Source organism: Pantherophis guttatus, chromosome 7 (genome assembly GCF_059756535.1).
Source record: "Pantherophis guttatus breed Tessera chromosome 7, ASM5975653v1, whole genome shotgun sequence".
In the NCBI taxonomy this organism is placed as follows: domain Eukaryota; kingdom Metazoa; phylum Chordata; class Lepidosauria; order Squamata; family Colubridae; genus Pantherophis; species Pantherophis guttatus.
In genome coordinates this window covers 38,405,146-38,422,517 of record NC_142069.1, presented here as the reverse complement: position 1 = coordinate 38,422,517, position 17,372 = coordinate 38,405,146, and the positions used below count along the sequence as shown (strand labels likewise).

At 37.2% G+C, this 17,372-nt stretch overlaps 1 protein-coding gene across 1 annotated transcript; it reads right to left on the bottom strand.

Annotated features, from left to right (window-relative positions):
* Positions 1-5,459: 5,459 nt before the first annotated feature.
* Positions 5,460-10,057, bottom strand: BTG1 (BTG anti-proliferation factor 1). Its single transcript, XM_034403692.2, has 2 exons — positions 9,228-10,057; positions 5,460-6,790 (listed from the first exon to the last, which is right to left on the bottom strand). Exons 1-2 carry the CDS (start codon positions 9,373-9,375, stop codon positions 6,426-6,428), a joined length of 513 nt encoding a protein of 170 aa, XP_034259583.1. The 5' UTR covers positions 9,376-10,057; the 3' UTR covers positions 5,460-6,425.
* Positions 10,058-17,372: the final 7,315 nt, after the last annotated feature.

Genomic DNA, 17,372 nt, shown 5'->3' with positions numbered 1-17,372 from the left:
ACCTGCTTAATTATCATTTTCCCTAAATTTTGGAACTTTAAGCTATTGTCTCAATGTTTGTTTTTAGTATTACTTTCATCTGAATAGAAACATAGTGATGATTTTTCAATGTTTACTCTTACCCATTTCCCAGACAGCATGGGACATGTAACTTGGAAACCTGGAAGTTATAATTCAACACACTGGTAGTTCTCTAGGTTGAAGGAAAGTCTTTATAACATTCATATTCATTTTTTATTATAAACTCTTGGATTAATTTAAGATCCTTCATGCCTATAGTTGAAATAGTTTGAATAGTTGAAAGCTATTTTAATAACCTCACCTATTCTCTAAAGACCACATTACATACATAAAAGTGTCTATGAAATGCAATTCAATTAACTAATAAGACACTTTATAGAACAGGCAGGTATCAACTGTTCTATTCCCAGTGAAGTGTTCTCTATAACAGAGGGTCCCTAACCCTGGGCCATGGTTCATTGGGAACCAGGCCACGCAACTGATGGGTGAGTGCATGAAACTTCATTTGCACATGTGCAGGAGCTAGATTCGGCACATGAAACCATCCCCTGCTGCCGCTGCTGCCAGTCCGTGGAGCCAGAAAGGTTGGGGATCGCTGCTATATAGAGACATCATATAAACTATTTTTAAAATGAATGTTTTACTCCATGCTCATGGAGAACATTTATCTGTGCAGTAGTTAAAGTCAATACCAACCCAGTGGCACATAATCACCCATAAAGAAAGATAACTGGAAGTATTATTAAAAATATATGTGCAAAATAATATTTGATTTATCTAAAATCCATTTGAAAAGTTTTTTTTATAAAAATTGAACCATGCTTTGTCTTGGAATTAATGTTATTTGAATTACAAAACACATCATAAAGTTGTCTGCACAATACAGATTGAGATAACTAATCTGCCCATTCAGGTTAGTCAATTATTTACAGCAAACTGTTGATCCTTCAACATGTTTTAACTTATTACACCATTTCCCCCCCACACCCACCCAAGCCTCTTATGATAAGAAGAGATTGGCTATTTCAAATGTTTCTCAGGGAAAGATTGGCCATTAAAAAACAACAACTTCTAAACAGAAGACAGAGTATTGTAGAAATATAAAGGGATTCAATAGAATCCTAAAATATGATCTTTCAAAAAAAAAAAAAAAACCATGGATATAGGCAGTTTATTTCAAAACTAGACAAATTAAGATAAATGTTTTATCTAGGTAAAAGAAATCCAGTGTATTTTGTTTTGAAACAATGATGTTGAAAACAAATTTGTGGAAGAGATGACTCATAATGGTGTAAATAATATTAAGTCCTTCAGACACCTCAGTTCTCTCGATATTTCCATTAGTGGTATATTTATGTAAATACAAATATACATAAATTTACTTGAAACTATCTCATTCTGGCAGTCATCTGTCCTTATAAGCAGAAACAAATTACCACTGGAATGCTAGCAGTGAAAATCAAGGCCACTGCAGTTTAACTGAAAGTTACTAAATAATTCAACTGCTTGCTTCACGCTGAAACTTTTAACAGTGTCAGAGTTTGTCTATAGATGAAGGTTGCTTTCACATCTGAGATTAGGCCAGGTTTCTTAAACATTTGTTGAGCAAGCAATATTGGATTGGTTCATGTTACATTAATCCAAAAACAAACAAGCATGGCATGGCATAGGCCAATGTGGAAACATGCCACCAATAAACATGGTAATAAAATTAATACAAGTAAGATGCTGCAATAGAATTATTTACTGCAAGTCTTTAATGTTTTCAAGATGCTGGTCTAATTTCCAAACAGGAGGACAGGCAATTCATGCTTTAAGGTTTCCTTTCCAATCTGGAGCCTTACAATGGGCTGGACTGCAACTCCTATCATCTCTAGGAAGTAAGCTCACCCTGGTTATGACTAGGAAGCTGTAACTTGATATATTGGGAGAGTGGCACTTTAAGACATAGTAAGAAAGACCCTCCAGTTAGAAGTGAAATAAAAAGATTCCACCATTTTGACCCTAGATTGTTTAGGCAGTAGAGAAGAGTTCCAAGAAGAAAATAAAGACTAGCCTCAATTCTGGTTGGACAAAGCAATATTGACATTTATTTCCTCTGTTCTGCCAGAGCAATGTATTGATTCTAAAGTCAATTTAAAAAGCAAAGGGTTCAGGAAAAACAATAACAAAACACCTTTGTTGAATTATGGGTCTTAATATAATAGGTCTCTGCTATCTGATTAGTAAAATGACACAAAGACATTCAACAATGAGCATGTTTTATTATTTTGGTACTTCCATATTTTTAAGCTACCTTAGGCTGTTTGAGAAGGCAAAAGATTCCAAACATTTTTCCTTCTAATTACTTATTGAAAAAAAAAATGTGTCACATTGGAAATGCTAACATTTTTTTAATGGAAGTACTGTTAAAAAATAGAGATTTGTTGTCTGAGTTACAACTCCTATAATCGTGTGCCACAAATTTATTGGGTCTGATGTCAGTGAAATTGAAAGCATGTGGAGGACACAAAGCTTCCTACTGTTGCTATTAGACAATGCCTGATATGTTACATAGGTACTTAATTTAGTAAAGAATCTTTTTACACCATATAAGTGTTCATAAGAACATTCAGTCTCTTAGCTGTTTAAAACATATTAAGATTTCTTTCACTGAATAACCATCCTCCATATTATAGAAGGTGTTAGCCTAGTTACAACCTGGGGCTATAAGACAGTAGCTGAAGCTGGGTGGAACGGATTTCATTTCTTAGTCTGCCTTAGTTGTGAATTTGTAAGGGTGGCCTTTGGCAACTTTTTAAAAATTTCTCTCAGGTCTTTTGCTGTTAATGTAAGATGGCAATTTTGCAACTTGTAACACTTGAATTCACACTCTGCCAATGTTCAGTCCAAAGATAAGTTAACAATAGTGACATTTCTCACCCTAGCTCCCATCTTCTGGGTATTAACAATCTGGTGCTATATGGTCCTTCACTATATAACTCCCAAAGTGATAAGCGTGTTTTTTTTTTTTAAAAAAAATGCCTCATTCCTGCTGGTTGTAAGATGTCTAAGGCCTGGTTTCTAGCAAAAGGGAAGTTAACTCAAATTAAGGTCTCTCTTATCAGCCTCCTGCAGCAAATGTAGAAGCCACTTGGCAGAAACAGACAACCTAACAAAACATTATTGTACTTTGTTTATATATGTCTTGAATGACATCATGAGGGCAAGAGTTATAGGTTCCGCAGTTTGTATAGAAAGAAAACAAATAGGAGAGAACTTGATCGACCAAGCTACATCTGCAGATCTTTCAAGTATGAAAAAGAACGGCTACATTTTAGAGTCACAGGAAACCACTCTGAAAACACCCTCTAATATTGCTTTTTTTCTCTAAAGGGACTGTGTGTTCTGCTGATATATGACCGCAACAGTACAATCACTTTGAAACAAGCCTTAAGGTTAGAACTAGCACTGGCTTGTTCCGAAGTAAAAATGTAGGGGTTTTCTTTTTAACTTGCTTAGCAACTAAAGTCAATAGATGGGGGAGGGACTACTTTTGAATTAGGTGGGGTAGGTAGGATGTTAGACAAAAGAGGGTGGAGTTGTAATTGTTTGGATAATTTAAGTATGCATTCACCAAGGAGGAAGCGATCAAAGGGTTGGTTGTATAAGTCCTACATTTTGGGATATAATACATTTCATATTTAAAAGAAACCAGTTCATCCTAAGAGTGGTCTATACTTAATGCAATAACACTTCAAGAAAATGTCTTTATAAGACTAAGCACTGCAAGCAGTTTTGCTTGCTTTTAAAATCAGTGTTACACTATATATAGTGTATACAGTATATACACTATATATATATATGCATACATTGTGCTACCCCTAAGCAACTAAATTGTGTAAGTGTTTTATTTAGCACAACTCAAATATAGCTTCATGTGAGATTGTGGATACAAAAGCTCTTGAATGTAAAATGTCACAAATCTGAACATATTTCAGGAAGGAGGAAGTACTTTTGCACTGTGTTTCTGATGTACTTTGAACATTTTTATCCATTTATGTAGTGCTTAGATGACCGATTCTCCTTGGCCTAGCTTCTATAACACTGCTACACTCAAGTTTAAACCACAGACGTTGGGGAAGTTAATTGAAATGATATGTTTTTTTCCAAAATTGGAATTTGCTGTCATTTGACTCATACAAGCAAGATTAATTTCTAACCTATAGAATACAGTTGAAATTCATTTCACAAACGCAAGCCCCCCCCCCCAAATACGTTGCTCATCGGAGACATGCAAGTTGGTGCCCCTTCACACATTTCCACCCACTTGAGGGTGAAGGGAGTGGAAATTGCTAGCAAGTCAATTTATCTCATTACACACTGCAGAGTTCCTCAAGCTTGTACTTTCCAAATACAGTATGTTAGGAATGAATTTGCTACAATTATAAAGGCCATGCAGAGTGGGTATTCTGGGAATTGCAGTAATAGCATAGCTGAAAGTTAACAGGCTAAGATTGGCTTACAGAACCTAAGATAGGCCTTCCTTAAAATTAATAGGAATGTTAACTTTAGGGATTTTGCAAGTTATAAAGCTACAATTTCATCAAGAGGTTGTCCACCAGTCTTGAATGGGCAAGGTATGCAATGTCAATCTCCCCATACCTTCTAACACTTCAGTAGTCAGATCACAATTGCGGTATGTGGGAATTTGTTACATTGGGAAACCTTTGATTGAAGGCAGCAGTGAAGAACGGAACCTACTGACAAGCTGCGGTTATAAATTCAAGCTTTCAAGCCATTCCTATCCAGTTTTACTGAACAGAAGCTCAATTAACTTCCATGGGCCTAAGTTCAACTCTTTAGATCAGGAAGGAAAAGCATACATACCTTTTGCTGAATGTCATCTTATGATCTCTAAGGGAATCTTGTGTTTGAAGAATGGAAAGAAATCAAACTTTTCTGTTGAGCGGTTAACTTGCTCCTAAGCACTGTGCAACATTGGTTTTTAGTAAATACCAACTGAGCAAGGTATCCGTCAAGTCAGAAATAAGATTTTTTGTTTTTTATTACTTTTCTTGTGTTTTTAAATGGTGGATTAGGTGAACCAACTTGACTTGCTATCCTCGTTCATCAGGCAACCATATAAACATTAATCCTCTGGATTTGGTCCTAATTCTTGTTTGTTGGAAGTCACTTCAGCACGATTTCCACGTATTCAGGAATTAATAGACTTGTGCATTATCTCCACATTATGATTAATTTTGAATAGTATTAAAAATTAAAGTGAGGCATTCAGTGTGTGTTCTCAAACATTCACACTTCAACGGTCTCCTTCATCCATCTGTAACGATCATGTTTTTCCCTGCATCTGCACTCCATGCTTATCTTTTATAATACATTAACGGGGATTAAAAATAGTTTTAACTAATCCTATGCAAGCACGACAAGAGATTAAATTAAAATGCCAAGATAGGAAATGATTTATTATAGAGAGAAGAAAAGTTTCTCATCCAAAATATAGAAATCTGTACAACTTTGCCACAATCAATATACATGAACTGTACAAATTTACACCAGTTCATAATTTACCCAAAAAAAGATGACTAACAAAGTTCACAAAATAGATGGTGGTTTGTGGAAAAGACTTTTACCAATTAAGTACAAGGAAATTACAAACCAGACCTCCACTTTCTAAAAATAAGAGGTTTACTCAGTCTTAGAAAACTACAAGCTAGCAAATGTACAGATAGCTGGCTGGTAAAATACACCACAGTTCAGACAGTGTCTTTAAATGGTCTCTCTTTAGCCTGTTGGCATAGCACAGCCTACTCACTTACTACCTTGAAGGCCAGTACAAAACAGCAACCTAACCATTTTCCCCAGTTCATGGCCACTAAGTGTGACTTATGTACAGTTTATACATATTGTTAAGTGCTAGGTAAAAGTCTGGTTGAATAAAATTTCCAGTATTACCATGTTTATAAAGTCCTATTACTGAGCTGCCAAAAATGGTAACTTTAAAAAATGTATAGTGCAAATTCCTTCTGCAACACTTAATGCAGAGAACAATTTTATAGCTTTAGACTTAGATTGAAAATGTGTGTGTGCATTTTTTTTAAAAAAAAAAAGAAGAAGAAAAATTAAGCAAAATGTCTGGGAGAAAACTGCAGCCTATCTGGGACAACTTCAGGCATTAGGAAATAAAGCAATCATCTATACTCACAGGCTATTAAATCACTGAAAGGTACTGTCGAAACTATGGCACTGCCATTATCAAATCAAGTTTACCATTCTACGTTGTGCCAGGTCTTCACAGCTGTGACATGGTTTAAATTCCGTAATCCATCCCCAGAGGAGCCCACCCAAAGTAAAAACCAATTTTATCCATCCAATCTATGATGATCCATCCACAGGCTATTATCTTAACCTGATACAGTCATCATATTGTAGCTCTTTGAGGGGCTGGTTCTGCCCAAGAGGAGTTCTTCCTTACAGCTTATTCGACTGTCTACCATTTGCATGCTGGTACTACTTTGGCTTGCTCCTGCTGGTGTGGCTTCATACAGCACACAGATCGAGCCATCTTCTCCAATACGATAGGATACTTCATACGGGTCAACCCAGAGAGTAAGTTCACTTGGCAGAAGCCGGAACAGTTCCTGACTGCTAAGTCCAATCCGATGTGCTGCTTTCCCAATCAGGGGATCCATCTTATGGTTGATACGGATGCAGCGATAGCCTGATCCTTTGCATGGCTTTTCAGGGAACCAGTGGTGTTTATAATGTTCTACAGAATAGAAAAGAGTAATAAACATCACACTTGGCTCTTCACACAAGTTCAGAAACAGGAATCATTCTTTTCTAATGCTTCAGTAATAGATGAGGTATGTTTAGTTTAGGATTGACAACCTTTCTTAGCAGCAATTACTCGGACTACTGCTCTTATAACCCTTACAGCTGCCTAGGCTTATAGGAATTGTTATCCAGTGCATAAGACAATAGAACTGGTAGTGGGGGGGCGGGGGGGGAACAGAACAGTATATTATCTTATTAGTTGATAGCCTGAAAAATAATGCTAACTTTAGCAAAAATATACTGTGAGCTCTTGAATCATTTTTTTCTAGATAAAGCTTCTGTCAATTAATTTCAAGAATAAATTAATGTTTGCATATAGAAAGGCCTATCCCAATGAAAGACTATGCCCTGAAATCTCTTTAAGAATTTCTTATCAAAGTCAGACATCTATTTCCACATGTGTTTAGAACCACTGATCTTTATGGCACCTTCTCACATTACATTATATACAAACTATTACGAAAGTGCATGTATGAAATTTTATGATCTGCACCAATCAACGTGAAGTGCTAAATAAAGTGATTCAAAATACCATACGAATGATATATTATGTAAAACAATTTAGATGTTTTTCCCCTTGCAAGACAGCTTTAGAAGTGGTTTACTTTTTTGGGGGGGGGAGGCCACCTGAGATCAGGTGGGTTAAGATATTAAAAACAGACTTCACAGTGTTAATGCTTTGTTCAGACTGCACATACACACAATTCCCATGCGTTTACTTGTACATGGATTAGCAGACCCTAGTCTCCTACCAAAAAGCATTTGTAGAAGACACTTCATGTAGTACAGTCAAAAATGTAACTTAAATCTTCCAGTGCTAATAAAAACATTCCCAAAACTAGTATTTCCAAACCAATCTTTGAAATAATTATACTCAGTAATATTTTCAGAACATAAAGAACACATTTTGAGAAACCTTTTCTCTGTTGCTAACACTCAAAATCTTAATATTTTTGCTTAATACTTCATTTACCAGGCTCTTTACAGGTAACAACACCTTTTAAGATTCAGAACAGAAAAAAATATTCAGTAATATAGTATTTCGTCATTACTATGTAGCATGTACTTAAATATTAGTAATGTTACTAGGTGTACAGAAAAGGCACTCCACACACACTGAATTACTATAAATTCTTAAGTCATGTTAGAAAGAAAACAAGTTGCCTGGCTTGTGATAAAGCTTCCAGTGGAAAGTAGTACTGGACTAATATAGACCCCACAGTGAAAAGGGGAGACTCAGATACTGCTATAGGTCAAACAAGAAACTAGTGTAATCTTTATTTTCAATTAACAGATTAATCATCCGTGTTTATTAAATAATTCCCTCTGCCTTCCCATGAGGTATGAAAAATATTTGCTACTGTACCACACAGATAGGTGCATTTAATATATTCTTCTCTTAAGCTAATGGAGGAAGAGGAAAGGAAAACAGATGTGGAAAGACATACCCCACCCCCAGGCTTTAGGCAGAATCTCAAGAACCTCTGTTCTGCACTCCTCCAGTCTCAAGCAGTTCAAAATGGTAAATAGAGCTCTTCCAGAGAATGCATGAGAGATATAAGGCTTAACAGTTACTTGTATCTGGGCAGAATGAGAAAAGGTCATGTATCTTAAATGAGTTTAAAATGCCACCCAAATTTACTCCGCTCCTTTTTATATACAAAACCCAATACAAAAATTGAGAGGGCTGTAAAGACTTTATATTCAGAACTTTAAAAGTATGATTGACTGTTGGTCTGTATGCTAGTTTAGGCAATGTGATCTTTGTGTATAAACACCAAGAAAGGAAAGAGGAACTGAAGGCAGCTAAAGGGACTTTCCAAACACGCAGAGTCTGTACACCAGTGAAAAATCCCCCGTTGCATACACGAAGCACTGAGCAAAATCAAAACCAAAGGGAAGTACGGCAGTAACCCACTGTAATATCTTTAGATCATAGTGGGCTAAAGCGATAAAATAGCTGCTTCCTAGGCTTGTACAAAACACAAAAAGGTCTCCTTCGTTTCCTGAAGCTGTTTTGGAAGGCTGTTTATTATATTCCCACGAACCGTCCAATCATGCAACCAGTTTACACATCGTTTACCTTCCCTTCTTCCCAACACTGCAGCCTTTCTCCACCAATTGCCCAGGGCCAATGCTGGCTATCATCATGGGACCTTTAGCCCCAACAGCTATGGAGGGCAGCTAGTCGGGACAAGGCTGAAATAATGACGTTGACCAACAAGATCCGGAGGGATCGCGCGCAGGGGGGGGGAGCTACTCGACAAGAACAGCAGCTGTGCGGTTGTTGCTTGTCTCCCCTCCCCCCCCCCCCACAATACGAGCCGGAAGGAGACGGAAAATCTGAAGACCTCCCCGCCCCCCCTCACCTGCCAGCAGCTCCTGCAGGTTCTGACTGAACGTTTGAAGCTGCCGCTCGTTCATCAGCCCGTTGGTGCGCAGGAACTTGGAGATGAAGTTCACAGCCGCGGCGATCTCACGTATCATGTTGGCCCGGGTATAAAGGGCGGGATGCATGGAGGCGTAGGGGGCGAGAGGCAGCCAGCTCCGGTGGTTGACCAAGAGTGTTCGGGGCGCGCTCAGGGCCGCCGAAGAGGAACCGAGCGGTGGGGACGAGAGAGAGAAAGAGAGAGAGAAAGAGAAGAGAGAGGAAAACAAGTCGAGGGGGTTAGAGGTGGAGAAGGCGGCGGTCTTTTCAGAAGACTCAATTCAGGAGAGGCGCCCAGTCCTTCTGTTGAGCCGCCACCCTCTGACGTAGTCAGGCGGCAGTGCCGGGAACTACCAGATCCAGCGCTTCGATCATCTCCTACCAAACACGAAGGAAGGGCTTCTCGGTGCAGCGCCTTTTATAACCGCGGCCAGGCTGGCAATGGCGCTTGAAAAGGGGCCGAGATCCCGTCCTAACCAATCGGGCGATCGCACCATTGTGACGTCTTGTTGGAACGGAGGGGCACGGGGAGAAGTGATGTCATCCGATTGTAAACAAATAGAACTTGGAAGAGGGAGAGGAAGCGAGAGAGCGAGCTGGTTGGGTTTGTTCGTTGAGCGGGGCTGGAAAATAGCAGCGGCGGCGGCAGCAGCGGCAGCAACAGCAGCGGCCGCCGCCGCTTGAGAATGGAACGTCTCGTACTGTATATAAGACGTTCAGGGCTGCAGTAGCAGCTCGCGCTTGCTGGCTGGCGCTCGCGCACGTCCGAAATGATTTATGTCTTGTTTAATACGACGCATAACAAGGTTGGGAAAGACGGGAGGATCGCGTTTATCTTACTCAAAGGGTAAAAAAAAAAATATGCAAACGGCTTTTGTTGATCCTGCTGTCGACTGATCTTTTTTTTTCCTTCCCCTTTCATTCAGATCTCGCTGCAGAAGGTTATGGCCTACTAACAGACCTCGTCTGTAGTTAAAAATTACCCTCTGCATCTCTTAACAAAAACAAATCCAGTGCATTCCGCTGTTATAATCGAGCACAGTGGATCAGTTAGATGTGATTTCTAAGGGGACCCGAAATCGGATTGCACAGTCGGTGCGCATTTGTGTTAACACGGAAGGGAAAACATGGGTGCTAGAAATTGCTTATATCAGGACATTTCCTCTTTTAACTGTCACCTAAAACTAATCCATAGCTGTTATGCCACAAAAGTCACAAAATGGAAGATGTTTATTTATATCCCTCCTTTATTATTTTTATAAATAACTCAAGGTGGCCAGCATACCACTCCTTCCTCCTCTTATTTTCTGCACTACAAAATCCTCTTGAGGTGGGTTGGGCAGAGAAAGTGACTGGCCGAAAGTTACCCAGCTGCCTTTCATGCCTAAAGTGGAAATAAAATTCAGTTTCCTGGATTCCAGAGAGATAAATAACATACCGATTGAAGTGCAATATATATTTTTTTCATTTAATATGCCTTCTTTGCTGATTTTTTTTACCTTCTACACAACCTCAAAAGATCAATGAACAGCCATAGGAACAGTTTTCTTATGTTCTATTCTCATTAAATATTGTATTTTTTTATGAATTGTTCATTATTTAGCACCAATAACATAATCAGAAAGAGGAGGAAGTGTGCCTCTAAAAGTAACCAATTCATTCAAGCCATTTTGTGGGTCATACAATTTTGCACAAATTTTTCCATCAGACCTGTCCTACTGTCCTTGAAACCTGCGAGGGAGGTTTCATTAGCTGAATATTAAAATGAGTGCATAGCAATCAGATTGCATGTACCTGTTTTTGAAACAATATCAATATCCTTTGAAGCAAGAGACTTCAAAAGTAGGTTAGAACTCCCTAAATAGGTATTTTAAAAAGATAAATATATTTATTGGCACCGATGGGTGTTACTTTTGTTATACGGTTGACTCATTTCAGATTTCTTTGCCGTTTCCGCTGTGTTTTGTTTTCACTGGATACTCTTGGTTTGATTGTTGGAATGTGTATTTCTGCAAGCAGGGTTCAAAGACTGTAGGTTTTAGCTTCAATAGACTCCTCTGTATAACCCACACATCCTGATTTGCAAAGAAAATAGCTGCACACATTGCTTTAACACAACATTCAATATTGTACTTTTCATCAGCTGTACTGATGGTTTGACAAAAGTGATTACCTCAGCTATGAGTTTTACTTATTTTAATCCTTTTATATTACTTTTTTCTTGTATTCAGTTTTCCTATTTTTTTTTTGTTTTATTTGTTTTGTTTGCAAGCTGCCCAAAATCATACCTAAATGATTATATAAATTTGAATAATAAATAAGCATCTACCATTTTGTGATTTTTCTCTATAGATTCTAGTCAATTTTATTTTCCTAAGCACAAAATTGACTCTCCCATTAAGAAAACAAGATAGCCGCCTCAGTGGATTTTGGATATCATGAACAGGCACAAAGCGATAAATTATTAGTTTAGTGATTGTAATTGACAGGGAAGAGGATAGTTGCTTTTACAGTGTCTGCCTCTAGCTTGAGTACTTTTAGTTGTGTGGGATGGTGGTATTGCATCAATTTACACTCCGTTAAACAACAAAGTGTTCTAGGTTGGCATGATCTATTTATATTGACTTCACTGAAGCTTCATTGTAAGGTAGATCAGATGTTTTTGTTTTTTAATATAAACAATGAGATGGTCTGTATATAAATTTAATAAATAAATAAATATGAGCCACATATTTTTATTCAATTAGAGGCAAATAAGTCCTATATTAAATAATTCTTCCAATCTTATGAAGCAAATACGTCACCTCTCTCTATAAAACATACCCTATCTACTTGGGAATAATTCCTATCTCTCAGTCTTTCAATATTCTGACTAGGAATTATATGAGAAGCCATTCATTTCTAACCTGTGCTTTCCAATTCTCTTCTCTTTAACTTTAACAATTGTAAGCTTTTCCATCTTCAAACAATGACCAATTTGCACCATTGCCTCTTAAAAATTTGCATTTAAATTAATAATCCATGTAAACACACCAAAAGAGTAAAAAGGCTAAACAAAAATAAGAGAACTATCCTTAGTTTAATTGAAAATGTAGACTATTACTTATGATGTAAAATAAACAGAAGTGAGATGACTGAACTCCTTGCTATAATTTCTATAGTATTGTTGAAATTGGCTGAGTCTCAGTGTTCCTTAGCTTGTATACTTGTCAAAGTTGCCCTGCATTTTAGGTTGTTGGTTTCTCTTGTGTGTGCCTTCAAATCAATTTTTAACTCCTGAGCAATGTTTTTTGAAGGAGGTTTGCATTTGCCTCCTTCTTGGGCTAAGGGAATTCCTAAGGCTACCTTGAGTTAAGATGGACAGCCTATAAATTTTATAAATAAATATGGCCATCCAGCTGGCTTTGTGCCTAAAGGCAGAACTAGAATTCATTGTCTCCTAGTTTCTAGCCTAATGCCTTAACCATTAAGCCAAACTGGCTCCCAATAATGCACTAGGATAGTACATTAAAATAGCTCTCATATATCAAAATATACAATAAATTGATTGTTCTGAAGACAGGCAATGCTAGCATTGCTAAAATCTGAGTTTCACCACCCTTTTCCCACCCTATGTCATACAACCCTAATCTCTTTTCCTTGAATTGTTTCCGAGACAGGCCTTTTTTAAATTAGGCAAAAGAAACTATATTAACTATGTTATTAGCTTTTTTACTAGCATGGATAATGAAAGGTGCTTGTGTGAGAGATGTGCTTGTTTGTTAAAATAATTTAACTGGTTGTGAGTCCCCTTGATTTTGTGAGATGAAGGATGAGGCCTTTGTTCTGGCAGCAACACAACTCAGACTGTAGCTCTCCATCATTGGTCTTCCTTTAAACATGGCGCAAAAGCAGAATTCTTTGGCAATTTTCTTTATGTCCTTTAAATTATACTTGTATGTTTTAAATATATATTTAAAAATCACTTTAGATGAATTGCCTGGAAAATAGCCATAGTTGAGAAGGTGTCTGCTTAGAACACACCCTTAGAATTTAAAGCCCAGTTCTTGGCTAATTAGAAAACCTTTCTCTGCATAAGGCTTTAACCATGAACTTTAACTCTGAAAGCTATGCACAATGACCTTCTTTCAGACTCTGCAAATTGAAATATAGAGTAGTTTACAGTTCTACGGTAGAAGAGAGGTTCTTCATCTGCTTCAGGGAAACAACAAGGTTTAAAATAAATACATTTTTGTTTACGTCGTAATATGATCATCCTGTTTCACTACCCTACATGAAATCTGTCACTGTGGTGCCAACTTCATCATGCCTTTTTGAAAGCCCTTCTCAATAAACAAAAATCAATTACTTAGCTAATCCATAGGAAGTACTCTAGAAAGACTGAAGCACAAACACAATCAAGTAGCTTGGTTTAACACAAACCAAGTAGCTACCCCATCGGCTTTCAGACAAGACCAAAATAACTTCACATTTGATGCACTCCTATTTTGCTGGCTCTGAAAAAGGCCTTTGAGAAACACAAAGGCTCTCTTATCTGCTCAATAGTTTAGCCTGGCTATTTAAGAGCTGCTTGGGAGCATCTCACATATTTTCAGAGGACAAGAGGATTGTGCAGTGTCTTCCATGCCCATGCAACGATACTGGCATTTGCTTTCACAAGTATTAAGAGGTGCAAATGTTGAAACTGAAGTGAAAGCCATTGATGTCAAATACAGCATGTTTTCTGCAATGTAAAGGGGTATATACTTTCAAGGGAATAAAAGAAATATGAGACATGCCACAGGGCAGGCCATAGCTCTTAGCCATATATTTTTTACCATCAGTATCAGCAAAAACTTAATGAACATATATTTTAATACCTGTTTCTAAATAAACCCTATTTTACATATACTGGATGTTGACAAGGATGCATTGTCTGGAATGGGAGGATCTCTGAGGCCTCTTTCATTGGCAACATACTTCTTTCTCATCTGTCAGCTGTCCACCCAGACAGATTCCCTGAATGCATTATTATGAAGAGGTCCTCAGAGCAGTGCACAATGGCAGCTGCCTATGTAGATGGGTACTTCAGCCACTTCATGAAGCATCTTTCTTAACACCCATCAGAATGATACTTCTAAGAAGCCAGCTGACAAGTAGCATCACAACTGCTACTGAAAAAGAATCCTATGGCCAAACTGGTCCAGAGTCATGCATTTTGTTTATGCACTGAAGTGGCAATCCAAGATTGCTGGATCTGGAGCACAGGAGGTGATTTCTTGGCCTCAATTTACTGTCTATCCAGGTCTTGTCACCTAAAACAGCATTCTTCATTGCCCTTAATGGTTTGCTGATGTTAACCCTTTTGCTGTCAGTGTTTGCAATCAACCAGTGTACACAAGCAAATTACTTAACTGACAACTTTTTATCTGACAACTTTCTTTTTGTTTGTTTTCTTGAACATTTCTTGCTGTGTCAGCTTTTTCCCAAAGAGATCACTTGTTCTGTTTTGGGCTTGTTCTCTAAGTTAGGAAAGTTAGAGTAAAGAATTAACATTTTTAGTCTCTCTGCCAAGTTTCTGTGGGATATTATATAACACAAAATAAAAGAAAGTGCCAGCATTAAAAACAGACTTTTCCTCATACACTAAGAACAAAGTTAAATGGTACCAAGCTACTGAAGTGCCAACATGAATTGAAGGAAGTCTTGTCTTTCTTAGTGGAAAGGCCTGGTTTTCTTACCATAAGCAAAATCAGTATCTTGTACCTTCAAACAAGAAATTAGATTCAGTTTCAGAGTATGTATTGTCCTAAAGATTCAAACCAGCTTTTGTATTTTCAATAACACATTAAAGATAAATTGAGCCATAAGAATCTCTGGAGGGAAATCATTCCAGAGGACAGGAATTGTGAAAGAGTAGGCACACTTCCTGGATCCCACAAGATGATATTCTTGAATTGACAGGGGCCAGTATACACCCTGGGCCAATCTGAATGAGCAAAGATGACTGGGCAAATATAAAGTATCTCTGGTAGTCAGTTTTAATGACATCCAGCACCTTAAATTGCATCTGGAAGTCAGCTGGTAAACAATGACCTTGTGGATCAGAAGAGCCACATGCACATAACGTGGTGCCTTCATCACTGCCTGTGCCAGTGCATTTGGACCAGTTGTAGCTTCTGGATGATCTGCAAAGGCAGCCTCATAGATAATTACAGTACTGATATAGATAATTACAGTACTGATATAGATAATTACAGTACTAAAATCTAATCATGAGTGACTGTCCAAAGAGCCTCCCAGTTCAGGACCTTCTTGTTTCTGTCAAGATCTCTTTTCGAGATACTATCAGGACCCCAGTCTGGATGGCAAAACCACCTTTTTAATGCCTTGCAAAAAGCTGAGATAAGTCTGATCTTCAGGGATTGATATCCCAAAGAGCAGGTACCAAGGCTGAAAAGGCCCTCATCTTAGATCCCACAGGACAATATTAGCTTACGGGTTAGATAATAACATAGGTAAATACCACTGGAGATAGTCAAGTAAGTAACCCTTGGTCTTTCAATAAGGAAGGCAAGAGGGAAGGGAATGGCAAGAGAAGGGAGGATGGTTGGGATCATTTCCACATAAGATTTTGAAACTACTTCTAAGGCATATCATGTTTCTGTCATACCACATCATGCTTGTCCCCAGGCAGTCAAGTTAATTAAATTTTGGCTCATCTGCAGCATAGTACAAACCAGAAATATCTAGAATCTAGATGATGGTGATGATTATGACTCAATATTTAAAAGCAAAAACTAACCTTTTAAAAAGCAAAAAAGAAAGGAAAAGCAAACAGAAAACAAAAAAATTATTAACAATCTATAATTTCAAACATTGTAGTGATCCAAACCATTATTAAATTCAAATCAGTATTATGTCATTAATAAAAGTAGCCAATATAACAAGAATCATAAGTTACCATAAACAATTACAAAACTTTCTATCTTATCTAAAAAGTTCTATCCTATAGAACTTTTCTATAGTTAACAAATCAGTCAAGACTTAATATAGTAAAAGCATTATGTTAAGAGAAATACAAATGATTCAGTATGAGTCCATATGCAGATTGATAATCCATGAATGCAAGTTGAATTAAATTCTGTATTTTTTAGATGAGAAAATATTTTTTACATTGATGCATACTCCCATAGTATAGCTTGCCCTTCTTCAAAGCGAAAATTAGGTACATTGCTAGCAAGAGGCATAAACTATCCTTGCATTTATCACATAGAAAGTATACTTTTCAGGAATATAAAACTTAATATTTATTTAAAAGAAAAATAGCAGGCAGACAAAGAATCCTTCTTTAAGATTAATATTCTACAAAAATCATCTTTCAAAACTGTTGAACTTTATAACTTTGCCACCATTTATGCAAGAATGATCTGGTTTGATTATTGATGTACTTCCAAAGGTTTTTAGAAAATGAATTATCTATTTTGGCAATCGGCACCAGAGTAATATACCAACAGTGAAATATTTATACCAATTTTCTTTAAGTATTATATTGATATATTTAATATTAGTCTTCCATCGATATTCCCATTGTTGCGTATCAGTTGTGCTTTCCAGATTCTGCATCCATTTAATTATACACATTTGCTCAGTTTCTGATTTGTATTTCAATACCTTCTTGTAAACAAATCCCAAAAGATGTTCTGAGTTTTGTCTTATTAGATTTTCACTTCAGTCAAATCTCTAAGTAGTCCTTGTTATTGTTCTTATAATTCATACTGGTGCTACTTATTTCAAGACATTGAAAACAATGAGATGATTTTAACTATTCCAAAGAAATAATCTTGGAATCTTTGTTTCATTAAGGATTTAGTCTTGCAGTCCACACAGGTTATTATCTCTTCCATGATCATTTTTTCATTAAAATATATTTTTCACGATAATAAATATATAGTATTGAAGCAAGAAACAATCAATACAGGCCAATTCTTTTTCTGTGTTTTATCACACTCTTTTTACATGGTGGTGCGGTGGTTAGAATGCAGTACTGCAGGCTACTTCTGCTGACTGCCTTCTTCCTGCAATTTGGCAGTTCGAATCTCACCAG